The sequence below is a fragment of the Ursus maritimus genome, unplaced genomic scaffold (genome assembly GCF_017311325.1).
Source record: "Ursus maritimus isolate PB19 unplaced genomic scaffold, ASM1731132v1 scaffold_30, whole genome shotgun sequence".
NCBI classification, from domain to species: Eukaryota; Metazoa; Chordata; class Mammalia; order Carnivora; family Ursidae; genus Ursus; species Ursus maritimus.
The window spans coordinates 17,040,121-17,057,322 of NW_024425564.1; the positions used below are offsets into that span (position 1 = coordinate 17,040,121).

General features: G+C 38.0%; 1 protein-coding gene across 2 annotated transcripts in view; it reads left to right on the top strand.

Moving 5' to 3' along the window:
* The window catches only part of FARS2 (phenylalanyl-tRNA synthetase 2, mitochondrial), a 524,673-nt gene that overhangs the window by 173,536 nt on the left and 333,935 nt on the right, over positions 1–17,202 (top strand). For both annotated transcript variants that reach the window (XM_040645022.1, XM_008692843.2), the window contains exon 3: positions 1,579–1,738. In XM_040645022.1, the coding sequence (XP_040500956.1) occupies positions 1,579–1,738 (160 nt within the window). The remainder of the gene's footprint in view (positions 1–1,578; positions 1,739–17,202) is intronic.

Consider the following 17,202-nt stretch of genomic DNA (forward strand, 5'->3'; position numbering starts at 1 on the left):
CTTCCTCCCCTCTTTCCTTCTTTTTTTACATACAATCATCTTAAAATGTGGACATTGTCTGTTTCATGATAAGGGCATGGTGTTTAATAGTTTTACTTGCTCTTTTTGTTGTTCTCAATTACTTTTAGAATAGGTGTTGAAAGACATAGGCTCTGGCAGCTGCAGTTGTTTTCAGCTCTCATAGGACTAATTTGAGTTCTAGGATAGTAGAATGTTTTTCTGAGAAGATTTTGGTTTGATTTTACTGGGCACTTAGAGGAACTACCAGTCTGTAATTGCCTTAGTCCATTTTCACGCCTGAGGTTCTCTCTCTTGCCCAGGTAATGTGACTCCTAACTTCAACTCTGTATAAGAATGTTGTATTCATCCTTATTATGAGGGTAAGTCCTTTAGGGCTATTTATTTGATAACCCAACTTGGTCAGACACCGTGGACTTTCACTTGAGTCTCACTTGCCATGGTAAGCTGTCACAACCAATGTTCAGCTTTTCAGTTGATATTTGGATATGCAAATATTCTCAGTGTTTCTCTCTAGCTTATGCTGGGCTTTTTATTTTATTTTTTTCCTGGTTTTGTGCTTTCTTGTACAGTTTTAAGTGGTTCCTGTCTATTGTGTTACTTCTATGCTTTTAAGAATTTTTGTATATTTTAGTAGATTTATGAGGAGGTTTGGTTCTAACTATTCAGGCCAATATTACTACAAACAGCAGTTGACTCTTTTTTGTTGTTGTTGTTGTTAAAACATTTTTTAAATGTCATTTCATGGGACATTAGGAGGAAAGAATGATAGATTCATTTGCTCTGTTCTCCATCTTGAGTCCTCTCCTAGCAGGTGAAGATCTACTTTGTTGTTAAAGATGGTGACACATTATTTTAGTGGTAAAATGGCTTATGACTAATAACAGATGTGATTAGTAATGATGATTGTGATGATAATCAAAATTTATTTAGCCATTCCAATATGGTATGCTTTTCATATATTTTTTAATTATCACAAAGTCTTTTAATTTAGTGTTATTATTTCCACTTTACAAATCACTACCTGAAACTTATCTTCCTTAACACTTGGCCTGTGTTCACCCAGATAGTAAATGGCAAAAATATGTTTCAGGTCCTGTCCTGGGCTTTAGAGATAACAAGGTTAAGCGAAGTCCAGCATGTTTCCTGCCTTCATGCACTTTACAGGATTTAAATCTTGGATTATACTTTCTTACGTAGTCTCAGGTCACACTGTAAGGACACTGTTGGATGGTCAGGAGTATAATTTTAGAGTCTGAAAGCCTGCTTCACTGTTATTTGCACTAGCATTGATGATAATGTCTCTTTTGAGGAAGTGACTGTAAGTTAAGCCAAAGTAAAATGAAGAGATGAGAAAAGATCAGAACAGTGTCTTTTAATTCCCTAAAGACTGTCCATTACATGTAGCACTTTGTTCAAAGTCAGTACTAGATGAATGTTACTTTTGGTATGTTCATTGACTAGAAGACTTACTGGATTTTATTCCCATACTGTGTTTTTTCATGTAGGCTGGCCAAGATACTATTTCTATTTATACATATTATTCCTCTTGGTTTACAGTTATTTGCTGGCATGAAGGATGGAGAAAGCCTACAGCTCTTTGAACAGAGTTCTCGCTCTGCCTATAAACAAGAGACACATACCATGGAGGCCATGAAGCTCGTTGAGTTTGACCTTAAGCAAACACTTACCAGGCTTGTGACACATATTTTTGGAGATGGTAGGTACTCAATTGCCTTTGTCTTTCTTTGGGGACTTAAATATTTAACAAATACAATCTTTCTGAAATCATTAAGGCTAGGTGTGCCTAGGTTTTTTGGTCTAAGTTGTGGCTTAGTGGCTTTGGTCCTCCGTGGGGTAGAACTTACACATTTGCTGGTTCATTTCACTTGAGAAGCAGGGGGACATGAAAATGGAGTTAGCTTGAGAAAGAAAAATGATTATAACCTTTGATAAGTATGATAATGGATTGAGACCAGTGGGGAGAAAGTCTACAGGCTGATTAGTATTATTTTATTACTGTATTATCATTAGGTCAGATTTGGATTGGAGTGGCAAGATTCTCAACCATGTGAGTTGGCCCAGTGGAAATTTTTGTATGTTGGCATACCGATTACTGCTATCAGCAGTGAACATATTAACAGTGAATTTCCTGGAGGAAAAACAGTCTTTTTAAGACCTGGATGCTCACCTTAGTCATTTATTCTCCCTTTTATCTCCAGGATAATTTTTTGTCTGTAATGTCCCCTACCCTCTTCACTATTTCTAATTTACTTGAAACAGTATTTTGCTTATTTTCAGAAAGATGTAAAGAGAAGTTTAGGGAGTTTTTTTTAAATCGTGACCTGTATTTTATTTTTTAATTTATTTTAGTTTTTAAAGATTTTATTTATTTATTTGACAGAGAGAGAGAGAGAGCGCACATCAGGGGAAGCGGCAGGCAGAAGGAGAGGGAGAAGCAATCTCTCCGCTGAGCAAGGAGCCCAATGTCAGGCTCGATCCCAGGTCCCTGGGATCATGATCTGTTCTGAAGGCAGACGCTTAACTGACTGAGCCACCCAGGTGCCCCAATCGTGACCTGTATTTTAAAAGATGTTTAGAAGACAGAAGCCTAGCATGGTTAGGATTCTCTTTTATTCTCCTACTATTCTTATGAAATTTTTTAAGGAACAGCTTTATTGAGTTATAATTGATACAAAATAAGCTATACATATTTAAACTGTACAAGCTGCTAAGCTGACATTCAGTAAACTGAACATACGTACACACTTTTGTGAGTTTTGACATATGTACGCACCTATGGAACCACCAGCATAATCAAGATAATGAACATGTCTCTCACCCACAGAAGTTTCCTCCTGTTCCTCGGTAATCTCTCCTTCCTGATTTTCCTTACATTTCCTTATCCCAGGCCATCAGTGATCTACAGATGTCTGTCACTATTGATTAGTATACACCTTCTAGATTTTTATAAATGGAATCCTATGATAGGTACCCTCTTTTTTGGGGGCGGAGGCTTGGCTTGTTTCACTTACTATAATTATTTTAAGATCCATTCATGTTGTAGTGTATATAAGTAGTCAATTTCTTTTTATTGCTCAGTGGTATTCCATTCCATAGTTTATTCTTCTACCCATTCATATTTGTTTATTCATCTACCCATTGATAGACATTTGGATCATTTCCAGTGTTTCACTATTACAGGTAAAGCTATGCACATTCATGCACAAGTCCTTGTATAAGGACACGTGCTTTTATTGTGCTTTGGTAAATACCTAGGAGTGGAATGTCTACGCCATATTATACTTGTATTTTAACTTTCTAAGAAGCCACCGAACTATTTTCTGATGTGGTTGTGCCATTTTACATTCCTTCCAATAGTGTATGAAAATTCCAGTTGCTCTGTATCTTCAACACTTGATACATTCAATCATTTTATTTTATTTTTCTTTGTTGTTGAGAGAGAGAGAGAGAGAGAGGTGGGGAGGGACAGAGGGAGAGGGAGAAAGAATCTTAAGCAGGCTCCATGCCCAATGTGGAGTCTGAGGCAGGACTTGATCTCATGACCCTGAGAGTTCATGACCTGAGCTGAAATCAAGAGTCAGACACATAACTGACTGAGTCACCCAGGAGCCTCTGGTTAATCATTTTAATTTTAGACATTCTAATAGGAGTATAGTGGTATGTCAAAGAAGCATTCAGCATATATAAAGAATGCCTCCAAATAAACAAGCAAAATCAACCTAAGAGAGAAATGGGTGAACGTTTGGGGTGAAGAGGACAAATGGTGTAGCTAGAATAATTAATGAACATAGAAGATGTTCACCCTTATTAGTAACAAGGAAAAAGCAAATGAAAACCACCATGAGTTATCACTTGTCATTTTTCATATGTGAAAACCTACATACCTAACATTTGTAAGTCTTGACAAAGATAGAGAAAAATAGGATGAAATACACAGTGTTGACTCTATGTAGGAGACTCAGTTATCATTCCTCCAGCTGGACCTTGAGTGCTCACCTACTACTCTTAATTTATGTCTGTTTTTTTCCCTACTTTCCCCAAATTTCCCTACTTATGTGTGAATTCAAATTGTATTTACAGAGGTTCTTGTTCTAGTTCATTAAGCCTCTGCTGCCCTGTTTTAGCGAGGCTTAGTAGGGCACCTCAACTGCTGTATTGTAAAATGCATAGTTAATGTAATATTTAAGAAACCACTAGATAATCCTATATAGTCTTTATATTCCTGTATTTTTAAAATGAGTACATCAACTTCCCGCTAGTGTCTTTTTTCAGGAGGCAGAAAACGGTATTAGGGAGGAGGTACGAATCAGGCTTCCAATTGTGTTCATAGTGTTTTATTAAAATGAAAAGATATGAAGTTAAATATGACAAAATGTTATGATTTCATAAAGTTGAATGGTGGGTGCCTGGTTGTTTGCTATTTTCTACTTCTGACTTTTAGTATGAAATATTTTGTATTAAAATGATGTAATGTAATAGTGAAACAGGTTTCAGATAGAGATTGCTGATGGGAAAATCCTATTATAGCCAGCTTCTCTTTACCTTCATGATAAAAGAAAGGATTTGTGATATTTCTAGCAGTACTATTATCTATTTAACACTGGAACAGGGAGATGGATTGTGTTGTTCAGGCCATTTTCGTTGCAGGTTAGGGTAGAAGGAATGGTAGTATTGGAAGAAGAGATAGTGTTCCTTCTCCGGTAGCTTTACAAAGAGATTGAGGACCATCTGAATTTTCCCATTGTCAAACCCTGGAAAGAATTGTTGTTAGAGCCCCCTTTGTGCCTTGCAACACATTTCTATCATCAAATATTTGCTATTGGTGAGGTTTAGAAACTGCCACCTCGTTAAACGTTGTCAGTGGTTATGAATAGGCAGGTAGCCCCCTTTCTTAAATCCTTAGTATTTGTGTTTCTCCTACTTGGTTATTTTTCATTCTTTTCTTCCCCTGTCACCTGGTTTAGTACTCCCAGCCCCTTTACCCAACTGGATAATTCTTTATTTTTTTTTTCCCCCAACTGGATAATTCTTATTTATCCACTAGTGTCAACTCAGATGTCCACCAACAGGAACCTTTCCCGGTGCTCATGCTGGTCCCAGAGGAGCTACCTCTTCTGTGTGCTCATCTAAACTCTCTTTGGGGGTGGGTTTTTATTTGTCAGAGCAGGAAGCACTATTGGATTTCCGGCACATTGCAGGCATCACAACATTGAATAACTGAGACATAATCTCTTGTTTTCAAGGAGCCATGAATCTTGACTCCTCTCACAAGGAAACATGAAGTGTTATGGGAGCACATAGGAGAGGCACCTCCTCTGAGATTTGGCATGTGCCCCAGGACAGGTTCCCATTTGGAGGACGTCAGAGCTGACACTAGCCATTGAGAATAAGCACACAGCAGTACAGCATTAAGGAATGAAGAGTGGAAGAGAAAGGAAGAAAAATGGTCAACAGAAAAAAAAAATCTCATGTCCACTCAGAGATGGTAGTGTGCAATCAGAAGCATTGAAGTTCTCTTTTCTCCACTTTGAAATCTTAAATAGGTCAATTAGTGCTTTAGACCTCAGTTTTCTTTGAACTTTTAAAAGCCAAGGTAATAATACTTGTTTCCCATGAGAATAAAATGAGATAATGTATCTGAAAGGTGCTTTGTAAGGAGAAGATATTAAATAAATGTGTAAATATGAAAAAAATGAAGGGAAGAAAAATGACACGGCAATAAAAACAGGGAGCTTATGAAGAAATACAATACAATCAAAGAACAATTGTTATGGTCGATATGTCTTTATTTTGTCTAACGAAATGAGATGTGGCTTTCTACCAGACTGGCACAGCAGTCAGATATGTTGATGGTAACGTTAATGTCCTCTCTGAGCACCAGCAAGTGTTTTAAAAAGAAAACAATGTTCTAGACCTTGTATAGTTTATAAAACCTTTCCAGGGGCCTTGGGGATTATTTCTTTGAATCTGGTGCTGGATTTCCTTTACGTTATTATTTTTAATATTTGTATTCGAATAACATTCAAAATCATGAATTAAGGTGAAAGTTTCCAGGTAGCAATTTTCCTTATAAAAAAAATTTCTGCAGTATATGATTTCTCTGACTGTGGTGCCTACCTTACATAATGGGCATGCTCATGGCCAAGAATTGAGAATCTTAACTTTTGAAAGAGCAGTGAAGTTGCAGCTTCTCTATTTCAGACAAACATTTGCTTTATTTTTAAAATGCTATTAGCCTAGAGTTCTAGGTTTCAGATTTCATTACAGATCAGAGTTGCTATTTTATAAATCTTCAAATTCACTTTTTGTTTGAAGACAGTTGGCAGAATTGTGGAATGGCATTGAAGTAAAAAACCAACTAGCTTGGAGAATACATGTTGTTCAGTGCACTAAAGTCTATCTGTGATAAAAGCCTTTTATTTTTTCTTTCCTTCCAGCCATGAGATTATTTTTAACCCCATTCACACAGTAGCCAAATACCTTGAAAATCCTTAAAGACATATCTTTGCCTAACCCTGGCGTATCTTTGCCATGTGTATTGCCAAGGGAGCCATTGCCAGGAGGGGTGTGTGAGCTTCTCCCCTGGTGTGTTTGCATGTATATAACATCTACTAAGATGCTTCTCAGGTTGGATGTTAAGTAGAGTGGGAAGGTGAGTCAAACCCAGGTCCATCTTAAGAACTACAAGGGCGAGGGACTATGTATCATAGGGAACAGGTGTGGTGGGCTCTCCTACGGTTCACGCTGAATCTTAACGACTCCCTGAAGACTCTTGGGTGTTTCTTCTGCACTCTGAACGGAAGTGCCGTGTTCTTACTTCAGGCATTTTACAGGATCATGTAACTCTTTTTTTGGGTTGGGGGTGCTAGTTTCTGAAAACCGTCTTGGCAAACCTGTCCAGGTACCAACTAATCAGGGTGTCTTTTAGATTAATAATAGCTTTAATTATGATAATGACAGTGCTAGAGATCATAATTAACAGTGTCAAAGGCTGCACACGGATCTTTTTGTTTCGACCTGCATCTATGATTACAATCTCCATTTTTTTTAGACAAGGGAACCTACACACTGAGAAATGCAGCGCTGTGAACATCACACGGTTGAGAAGTATTTGAGCCCCGATTTTAGCCCCATTGATCTAACTGCCGAGCCCAGGTTAGGGGTTAGGTCTTTTGAAAAGATAGAAAGTAATCATTTCAGTAATATTTTGGAGACTGTGAGGTCTACGAAAGCCATGATGTCAAAAAAAAAAAAAAATTGGGTGTCTCCCTAGGCATTCCCTTGTGACGCTCCCCATTCTCTGACTCCTATAGCTAGCTCGGGGTAGAGCCCTATTTGCTGCATCATCCACAGTACATTTTAAATACCAAAGATCATTTAAAACTTCAGATTCAATTTTTCTTTACTTAGTTGATGAGCAGTAACTGCCTCAGCAGGGCTCACAATTATCCAGTGATTCTTTTTATATTTGTTTTTATGGTCTAAGCCTGCTTTACACCTTTTTGATGTTGTTGTTATTAGTATCATCTTCCTTTGTTCTTGAAAAGCAAAATTAAAAATCAGAACACACTATTTCCTTGTGGCAATTTGTTGTTATTACAGCTGCTTTAGTTTCGGGTTTTTTCCCCCCACCTCTCCAAAGCAGTTTTATTATTTTCTGCTAACATTTCAATTGCACCAGCATCCTAAGGCTGAGAGAGTTTACCAGTTTAGAATTAGAAAGAAATAAAATACCCCTTTAGACCGTTTTCATGCTTGTGGCATTTGCTGTCATTTTTAACATTTCTAAATTGTTTCTCCGATTTGGCTCATCGTTTCTTTCAGAGCAACTAAGGTGGGGGTTTAGGATTTCTAACGTTTTAGTTTCACTTTCTGTCCTTCGGGATTTACAGCCTTTCTTTGGCACAATCTTGATAAACATTGGACTTTACATTTAGAAAGCATTGGCCTCATGGCACAGTTTAGGTTAACTTGTCTGATGGAGAAATGGACTGTGATCCTCTGCTGTTGACTAGATGTGTTGAGGTGGGCAAGTCATGTCTCTTACCTTTTGTTTAAAATAAAAAAGACCTGTGATGGTCATTGAGGTGCATGTCCCAGGATCCCCTCCAAGGACCCTGGCTGATGGGAGTGCAGATGGCCTCCAGCTGTCAGTTCCTTTGGGAATTGACTCAACTGGGGGCTGCCTCCTTGCTCAAGGACATGCCTGTCTCAGGGCTCCCCACATCTAAAGACTGGTTGTAGCAGAAATATAAAGGCCTAGCATTTTGACCCACCAGCCTACCATGCAACCATGCTACCATGCCACCATGCCATGGCCCCACTATGGGGCAGTTTTGATGGGCTAAGTTCCAGAGCTGTGATGAGGTTAAGGCTTTGTTGGGCTTCATTGCAGCTCATTAACTTCTCCTTCTGCACCAACCTGTTGTCACCTTCTTTCTCCATAGGTTTTGATACTCCCAAAATAACCTGCTTGTCAACCCAGCCTGCATATGGTCCCATCCAACTGAAACATTCTAGGGCTCTATATTGTGAATGTTATCCTGGTCAAGAGTAAAGTCAATTGATAATGGTAATGAGTATCCCATGTCTTCCATATCTTTTCACATTTTTTTCCATCTACCAAACTTGTTAATATAAATGAAGTGAAAGTAATTGAGAATAATAATTGGGTTTATAGTTGTTAGTTCTACTTTGTTCCTAAAATTGAATCAAATTAAAAAATGTTAAGCATGTTACTTTAATGATTTTTAAATCAGTTTGTTCGGGCTGCCTGGTGTCCGATTTGGAGAGGGTTGTCTTAGAGTACTCCTAGGAAGTGAAGTAGCAAGGCACTCGTTGCTTTTGGCTACTGTTGAGTTGCCTGTGCTCATTGCAGCTTGGATGTTGTCCATGCAGGCTGCACTTATAAAAACTGGCCGACATGGGCAACTTCTATGAACCTTGGGATCACTAGCAATGAAATGGGGATATGAAGTACCTTGCGTTGTATCCCCTAGGGGTGTTCAGGGGAAATAGGACATCACCTAGGAATCAGGTGGAGGGAGACAGACCTAAGACACAGGTTTTTTTTTTTTTTTAAGATGTCTGGTAAATGAAGAAAATTTGTATTAGAGTTGACGTTTCTGGCCAAAGGAATTGGTACAAGGAAACCTCTTGGGAGAATGTTTGAGATAGCCATGATTGAATTGAGCTGGAATATTTTTAAGGATCCTAGAAAAGTCCACAGTTCTGTGATGATTGGGCAGGGGCTAGGGAACAGGTTCCCTACTCTAAATAGGAAGTTGAAATTGTTTGGGGTTTTATGTAAATGAAATAAAATTGTTGGGCCTTGAGGTACAGTGAAAAAAGTACTTACTATTTTAGGGATACTGTAATGAAGATAACTAGTGTGCCAGGAACTACACCTATCACTTAGTGTTTCTGCTTAAAGGTGGTTGATACACAGGCAACCTGGAAAGCATTAAGATTTATGGGAGAGGAAAAGTTCCTACTGTGTGTTGTAGGTTCATAGAAAGCTCAAATTCTTGCTTCATTTCTTTCACTTCTCCTCTGGCGTCTCTTGTAGCTCTAGCTCTGTCAGGAGATGGATAATCAACTCAAGTCTAGTTATCTAAACTCTGTGACCAACCACTCTAATTCTTTTGCACCCTTGACTTTCTTTCCTTTCTTGATAAAATCTTACCTTGAATTGATACCCAAATTAACTCTTTCTGCTTCTCCCTGGTCAGCTTACTGCACAGATCTCTTTCTCAGATACCCAGAGTGCTACCATCTCACCTTTCCTTCTTGTCTGTTGCACTAAGAATGATCAGGTGACTAGGTGTGAACTTTGTGTATATTCGGCCTCGTTATTTGATTCCCATTCCATCATTTTCTCTAGAACCTTGTTTCCTTAATCATCAGCTTAAACTATGTTCCAGACTGTATCACTCCAAGATGAAAGAAACAAAATAATGCCATTATTTCACCTTCCATCCTTCTCTGGAAACTTACCTCCTTTTCTTTTCAGCCTTGCATTATGATGTATACCTACCTGTGCTTCTCTACCCAGGCTATGTTCATTCTCTTTCTGTTCAGGTCACAGTTGATTTCCAAATTATAAAATCCAACGGATTGAGGAAATTTTCTGCCTAATTTTTAAAAACAGCTTTATTGAATTATAATTGGCTTCCAATGAAGTAAATGTTTTAAAGCATACAATTTGGTAAGTTTTGACATATTTGTACACACATGAAGTCATTACCACAAAGTAACAGACATACAATTACTCCCCAAAATTTCTTTGTGCCCTTTGTTATCTCTCCCTACCGCCTTTTCTGCCCACACTCCCTACCATACCATGCCTTAGATAACCAGAGTGATCTGCTTTCTGTCACCTTAGATTAGTTTGCCTTTTCTAAATTGTTGTAAATAGAAGCCTACAGTATATCGTCTTTTCTTGACTGGCTTCTTTTCACTGAGCATAATTTGAGATACTTCCATGTTGTAGCATGTATTAATACGTCATTCCTTTTTCCTGATGAGTTGTATTATATTATATGGACAGCTCACAATATGTTTATCCATGCAGGTGGATGGGCATTTGGGTTGTTTCTAGGCGTTGGCAATTACAAATAAAGCTGCTATAAATATTTGTGTTCAGCTCTTTGTATGGGCATGTGTGTTTATTTCTCCTGTGTAGATAGGAATGGAAGGCTGAATAGGAGGTGTATGTTTTAAGTTTGTAAGAGACTGTCAAACTGTTTTTCAAAGTGGTTGAACCATTTTACATCCCTATTAGTAGTGTATAATAGTAGAAGTTGCTCCCCATCTTTGGCAATACTAGGTATGGTCAGTCATTTAATTTTAGCTATTCTAATAAGTGTGTAGTCGTATCTGATTGTGACTTCAATTTGCATTTCCTTAATGACTAATGGTGGTGAGTATCATATGTTTATTTGCCATCCATATACTTTATTCTTGGGTGAAGTAACCAGATCTTTTGCCCATTAAAATTTTTTTTAATTGATTTTCAAAACTTCTTTATGTATTCTGGAGACAAGTTTTTTATCAGATGTGATTTGCAGATATTACCCCACATCCTGTGCCTTATCTTTTCATTCCCTTAACAGTGTCCCTCAAAGACAGAGTTTCTTAGTTTTGATGAAATTTAATTAGTTCATTTTTTCTTTAATCGAGTATGTTTTTGTTGTAGTGTCTAAGAAATCTTTTTTGTAACCCAAGGTCATAAAGATTTTTCTATTCTGTTTTCTTCCAGAAGTTTTATAGTTTTCAGTTTTATTTTTACGTTTGTGATTATTTTGAAAAAATTTATATATGGTATGAGCTATGAATTATAGTGGTTTTTGCATGTGGATATCCAGTTGTTCCAGCACAGTTTGTTGAAGTGACTGTCCTTTCTCTACTTAATTGCCTTTCTACCTTTGTCTATTTCTGGAGTCTCTATTCTGTTCCATTCATCTGTTGTTTGTCTATTTCGATGCAATATTGCACGGTTTTCATTACAGTAGTTTCATAATAGGTCTTAAAGTCAGTTAAAGTCTTTCAACTTTGTTGTTTTAATAAGACGATTTGCGTTTATGTGGTTGTTGATGTGGTTGAGGGTTTTTTTTATTAAAATGAACTTTATTTTTTCATTTGTTTTTTTATTATGCTAACTGAACTGTGGTTGAGTTTAAATCATCATTTTGCTATTTGTTGTGTTTGTCATATTTGTTCTTGTTTCTTTCTTTGTTTCTTTGTTTTTTCAACTTTGCTTTCTTGGGATTAATTGTCAAGTTTTTACTATTTCATTTTTTCTGCTTTGTTTGGCTTAGTAGCTATGACTTTTTGTGATATTCTAGCAATTGCTTTATGGTTGATAGTATATATCTGTAAGTTATCATAGTCTATCTTCAAGTAATAATATACTACTCATGTGTAGTATAAGAGCCTTGCAACAGTAGAGTTTGATCTCTCCCTTTCTGGACTTCATGTTCTTGGTGTTATGAATTTTACTTTTATATGTGTTATCAACTGCTAAATACATTGTGGTTATTTTTGTGTTAAACAGTTGATTAGCTTTTAAAGATATTTAAATAATAAGAAAAAAGTCTTATATTTACCCAACTAGTTATTATCTCCAGTGGTCTTTGTTTTTGAGATATTTTCATTGGGTAAAGGATTCAAGATTGACAGTTTTGTTTGTTTGTTTTAGTTCTTTAAAAATATTGTTTCTGTTTCTTGTAACTTCTGTTGTTTTTCTTTAGAAATCTGCCGTCATTCTTGCTTTTGCCTGTGTTCTTCTGTACATAATGTGTGTTTTCTCTTTGACTGTTTTTGAAATTTTTTGTCATTGAATTTAAGCAATTTAGTTATGATTTACATAGGTGTAGTTTTCTTTAGATTTCGTGTGTGTGTGTGTGTGTGTGTGTGTGTGTGTGTGCCTGACATTGATTGAGCTTGGATCGATGGGTTTATATTTTTCATCAAATTTGAGAAATTTTGGTAAATTTTTTCTTCATGTGTTTTCTCTATTGTTTCCTTCCTTTGGGGACTCCAATAACATCTATATTTGGCTACTCGAAACTTCTTCAGAGTTCATTGGTGTTCTGTTCACTTTTCTTTCGGTGTCGTTTCTTTATTTCTCCTTCTGTGTTTCCTTTTGGATAGTTTCCATTGCTGTATCTTCAGGTTCACCAATTATTTTTTTCTGCAGTGTCTAATCTGTTAATTCCAGCCGTGTTACTTTCTTATTCACCCCATTCATTTGTTTCAATTAGGGTCTTTTTTTATGTCTTCTTTGTCTCCACTTAACATTTTTAATCTTTCTTTTAACTTTTTGAACATATTGAATACTATTTTCAATTATATTTAATGTATTTTTTCTAGTACTTCTATTGTCTGTGTCATTTGTTGATGAATTGTTATTTATTTTTCTCTACTTTGTTTTTTTTCTTCTTTGCATGATAATTTTCTGTGTAATGCCAAGCAGTGTTAATTTTACCTTGTAATGCTATCAGTATTTTTGTATTCCTCATAATATTCCTGACGTTTGTTCTGGAATTACTTAGAAATACCTTAATCCTTTTGGGCCTTCTTGTTAAGTCTTATTAGACAGGACAGCATAGGGTTTCAGTCCACAACCAATGTAAGACCTGTTTTAGTATTGTAGCTGATAACTCATTGATAACTAGGTTTTCTGCTTGGCTTTTGGGAACTGGCAGTATTCTTGGTCCTTGTGAGCTCCCAGCATTATTCCCTCTAATCTTTTTGTGTTGTTTGTTCTCTAGCCTTGAGTAGGTTCAAGCACTGACAGTATTCAATTGAATACTAAAAGGGTATTATTTTTGCAGATCTTTAGGGTTCTCTGTCTGTACAGCCCTCTTCTCTCCTTCACTCTGTCCTACGAACTATAGTTAACCCTGACTTGTCTAGACTCCCAGCTCTGTCTCTTCAACTTGGGAAGACTTCTGGTCTCTTTCTGTATTCTCTCTTGGGGCAATGTTAGGGCTCACCTCTCAGGGATTAGTGCCTTTGCTTACCTGATCTCCAGTGTCTCATGTGGCATTTTTTGTTTTTAGTTTTTCACATGGAAAGGTAAAACTGATGCATTATTCCACATTGTCCAGACATGGAAGTCTTTCTTTTTCATTTGACACTTTGACTATTCCTTTTTTTAGATGCAGATCTTCCTCAGCTTATGATGGGGTTATGTCCTGATAAACTCATTATAAGTTGAAAACATCCTAAGTAGAATATGCATTTAATACACCTAACTTGCCAAACGTCATAGCTTAGCCTAGCCTATCTTAATTGTGCTTAGAACACTTACATTAGCCTACAGTTGGGCAAAATCATCTAGCACAAAACCTATCTGATAAAAAAAAGTCCTGAGTATTTCATGTAATTTGTTGAATACTGTACTGAAAGTGAAAAACAGAATGGTTGTATGCATATGGAGTGGTTGGAAGTGTATCAGTTCTTACCCTTGTGATCGCATGGCTGGCTGGGAGCAGCAGCTTGCTGCTGCACAAGAGCCTGGGAAAAGAGCAAAATTCAAAATTAGAAGTACAGTTTCTACTGAACGCATGTCACTTTCACTCCATTGTAAAGTCGAAAAATCATAAGTAGAGGACTGTAAAATAAGAAAAAAAAGAAATATACCTTTTCTTATTGTTCTTACACGTCTCATCACTTACTCTTCTTGTCTTTCCTTGGCTTCTTTTTTGATGATGCTTAATGTTTATAAGAGGAATTCTTTGAAACTGGGGGTGGTGTTTTCCTTCTCAAAGCAGAATTTGGTAGGAAGATGGCTAAAATCTTAAAGTTGCATTGTTTTCGATCTGGTTTACAAAAAGGTTGTCTTATAATTTTTTTTTTAGGACAAATCAGTAAATTGTGCTTTATTGTATCTCTTGGGATACTGGAAACATACTTATTTAAAAATACCAGGTTGTTGGTTTTTTTTTTTTTTTTTTTTTTAAGATTTGCTTATTTCTGGGGGGGAGGGGCAGAGGGAATTCTAAGGAGATTCCCTGCTGAGCACAGAGCCCCCCATGGGGCTCAGTCTCAGGACCTTGAGATCATGGCTTGAGCCCAAACCGAGAGTCGGATGTTCAACTGACTGAGACACCCAGGTGCCCCTAAAATATCAGGTTGTTTTAGAAAATTAATCTCATCTGGAGTGAATTCATGTCTGATGGTTGGTTTTGTTGGCTGGCTTACTTAGCAGTGGATTTATTTAAGTATGTATTTATTTATTTATGTATGTATTTTTCGACTTTACAATTGGAATTTTGGTTTTCAGGTTCCTATTCAGTGGAGGATTTTTGTTCTTGTTTTTCTCCTTTTCTCTGTGTTCCTCCCTCTTGCCCTCTCCTACTTTGCTTATTTCTCCTTTATGTGGCTTTGCAGTTGATTCCATGTAGCTCTCTAGGCCTGAAATCCAGAACGGACTAGAAAGATCCGTCAGATGTGCTAACGAGCTCTGATTTAGATGATGACTGATCCAACACCCATGGCTTGGATCTCTGAGCCTACAGCTCTTCAGAGCTCCTGCCGCAGGCTGTACTTGGTGAGTTTTTGTCACTCTTCTTCTACGGGCATGAGGCTTACTCCGTTCCCGCATCTGACTAAGCTTTTAGCCTCCCGCAGCTCCTGAGCCAGTAGCACAGTATCCTTCTGAAGGCAGGCTCCTGGCTCCTTTTCCTGAGTGTGCACCCCAAGCCCAGCAGCACTGTGCTTTCTCCTCTCTCCCGGTTTTGCATTTCTGTTCTGTTTCTAGCCTATGGGAGTATTCCTCTTACCTCTGAATGTAGGTTTTACCTTTTCGGTTTTTTCCTTTTTATCATACCTGTTGTAATGTGTTGGAAAAACAAGGAGTCTGATGGTGTCCTCTTGGTCTTGTAAGGCCACTTTGCATGGAAAGTCAAGTTAGTATAGTTTTTTGTTGTCTGCTCCAGTGGAGGGCAGCATAGGGCTTTATTGTCTGACACCTGGTTTTGAATTCTGATCATGGCATTTACTGTGTAAACTTAGATTAGATATGTAAGCCGTTGTGACCACCGTTCCTTCTTCTGTTAAATGGGAATAGTGGTAGTTACTGAGCAGTGTTTATGCCAGCCTTATGCCAGTGTAAAGATTAGAGAAGACCTGCAAAGGATTCAGCACAGCATAAATGAACAGCAAATGTTGATTACCTTAGGAATGCAATTTAGAAATGCTTATTTTTTCATACTTTTATAAAAAGGTGAAAGATATTTTAGATTATGGCCTGACTTTTGTGACACTCAATTTAAAAATCACCCATTTGGGGGGCACCTGGGTGGCGCAGTCATTAAGCATCTGTCTTCGGCTCAGGGCATGGTCCCAGCGTTCTGGGATCGAGCCCCGCATCAGGCTCCTCCGCTGGGAGCCTGCTTCTTCCTCTCCCACTCCCCCTGTTTGTGTTCCCTCTCTCGCTGGCTGTCTCTGTCAAATAAATAAAATAAAATCTTTAAAATAAATAAATAAATAAAAATAAAAAATCACCCATTTGGCGTTTAGGTTCTTCATATGCTTTTCCTTACTGAATTGTTATCAAAACTCTGTAAGTATTCTTATTTTAAGCAAAGTGGAGGCAGTGAGGGAGGGTAAGGAACTTGCTTGGCTAAAATGGTGGAGCTGGGATTTGATCCTAGATCTAGGCTTGCTCTTTCCATACAGTATGACCCACCTACCCATGTCTCTTCGATCAGATTTGTGGAGGGTGGAGTGTGAGCCTTCTGTCTAGAAGGTTTGTCTGTGTACCATCTTTTGGGAATGGTTGATAAGGAAGATTAAGGGCCAAAGGGCCTGTGGCTGTGGCTCACCCCAGGCTGGGTTGCTGTTAAGCTATCTGTCCCCTCTGCTCCCTACATAGCCAGAGACCAGTCACTTATCCTTGTGCCTCTGACCCCATGCCCAGATTTGGAAGGAGGGGCCATTAAATGGTGCTACACTCCATTTTTCAAGCCATTGTGAGGTGGAGAGATGATAATATCATTTCCAGATCTAAGTCCTAATCAAAAGGATTCCTGTGTCCCGTGTTCAGGGCAAGAGGCTGAAACAACACTTCATCACACCAGTCTTTCCACCAAGTAGAAGACTGTGCTAATAGCTGTGTGATCACTTACACTGTCACTGTTGGTGATAGAAAACGCTGGGTTTTTCTTTTTCCCCTATTGCTTTGGGAATGTCTTAGCGGAGGGAGTCATTGTGGCTGAAGTAGTGCTAATAGCTTCTGCTGTGTGCTGTGGAGGTCCCACGCCAGAGAATTTTATTACCGTTTCCCTCTCTGAGAGAGAAAAGGTAATGTTTAACATTAACTGTGTAGTTGGGATGATTCTCTTCCACTTAGCAGTCTGTGGTCCTGGACGCAAGGGTAAATGGCTGTGTGGACACATAGGGTATACATGGTGTGCTGAAGAGTCACTGTAATAGCATTGCCAGGTTTCTTTTTTTTTTTTTTTTTTTTTTAAGATTTTATTTATTTCTGTGACAGAGAGACAGCCAGAGAGAGAGGGAACACAGCAGGGGGAGTGGGAGAGGAAGAAGCAGGCTCATAGCGGAGGAGCCTGATGTGGGACTCGATCCCGGTACGCCGGGATCACGCCCTGAGCCGAAGGCAGACGCTTAACGACTGTGCTACCCAGGCGC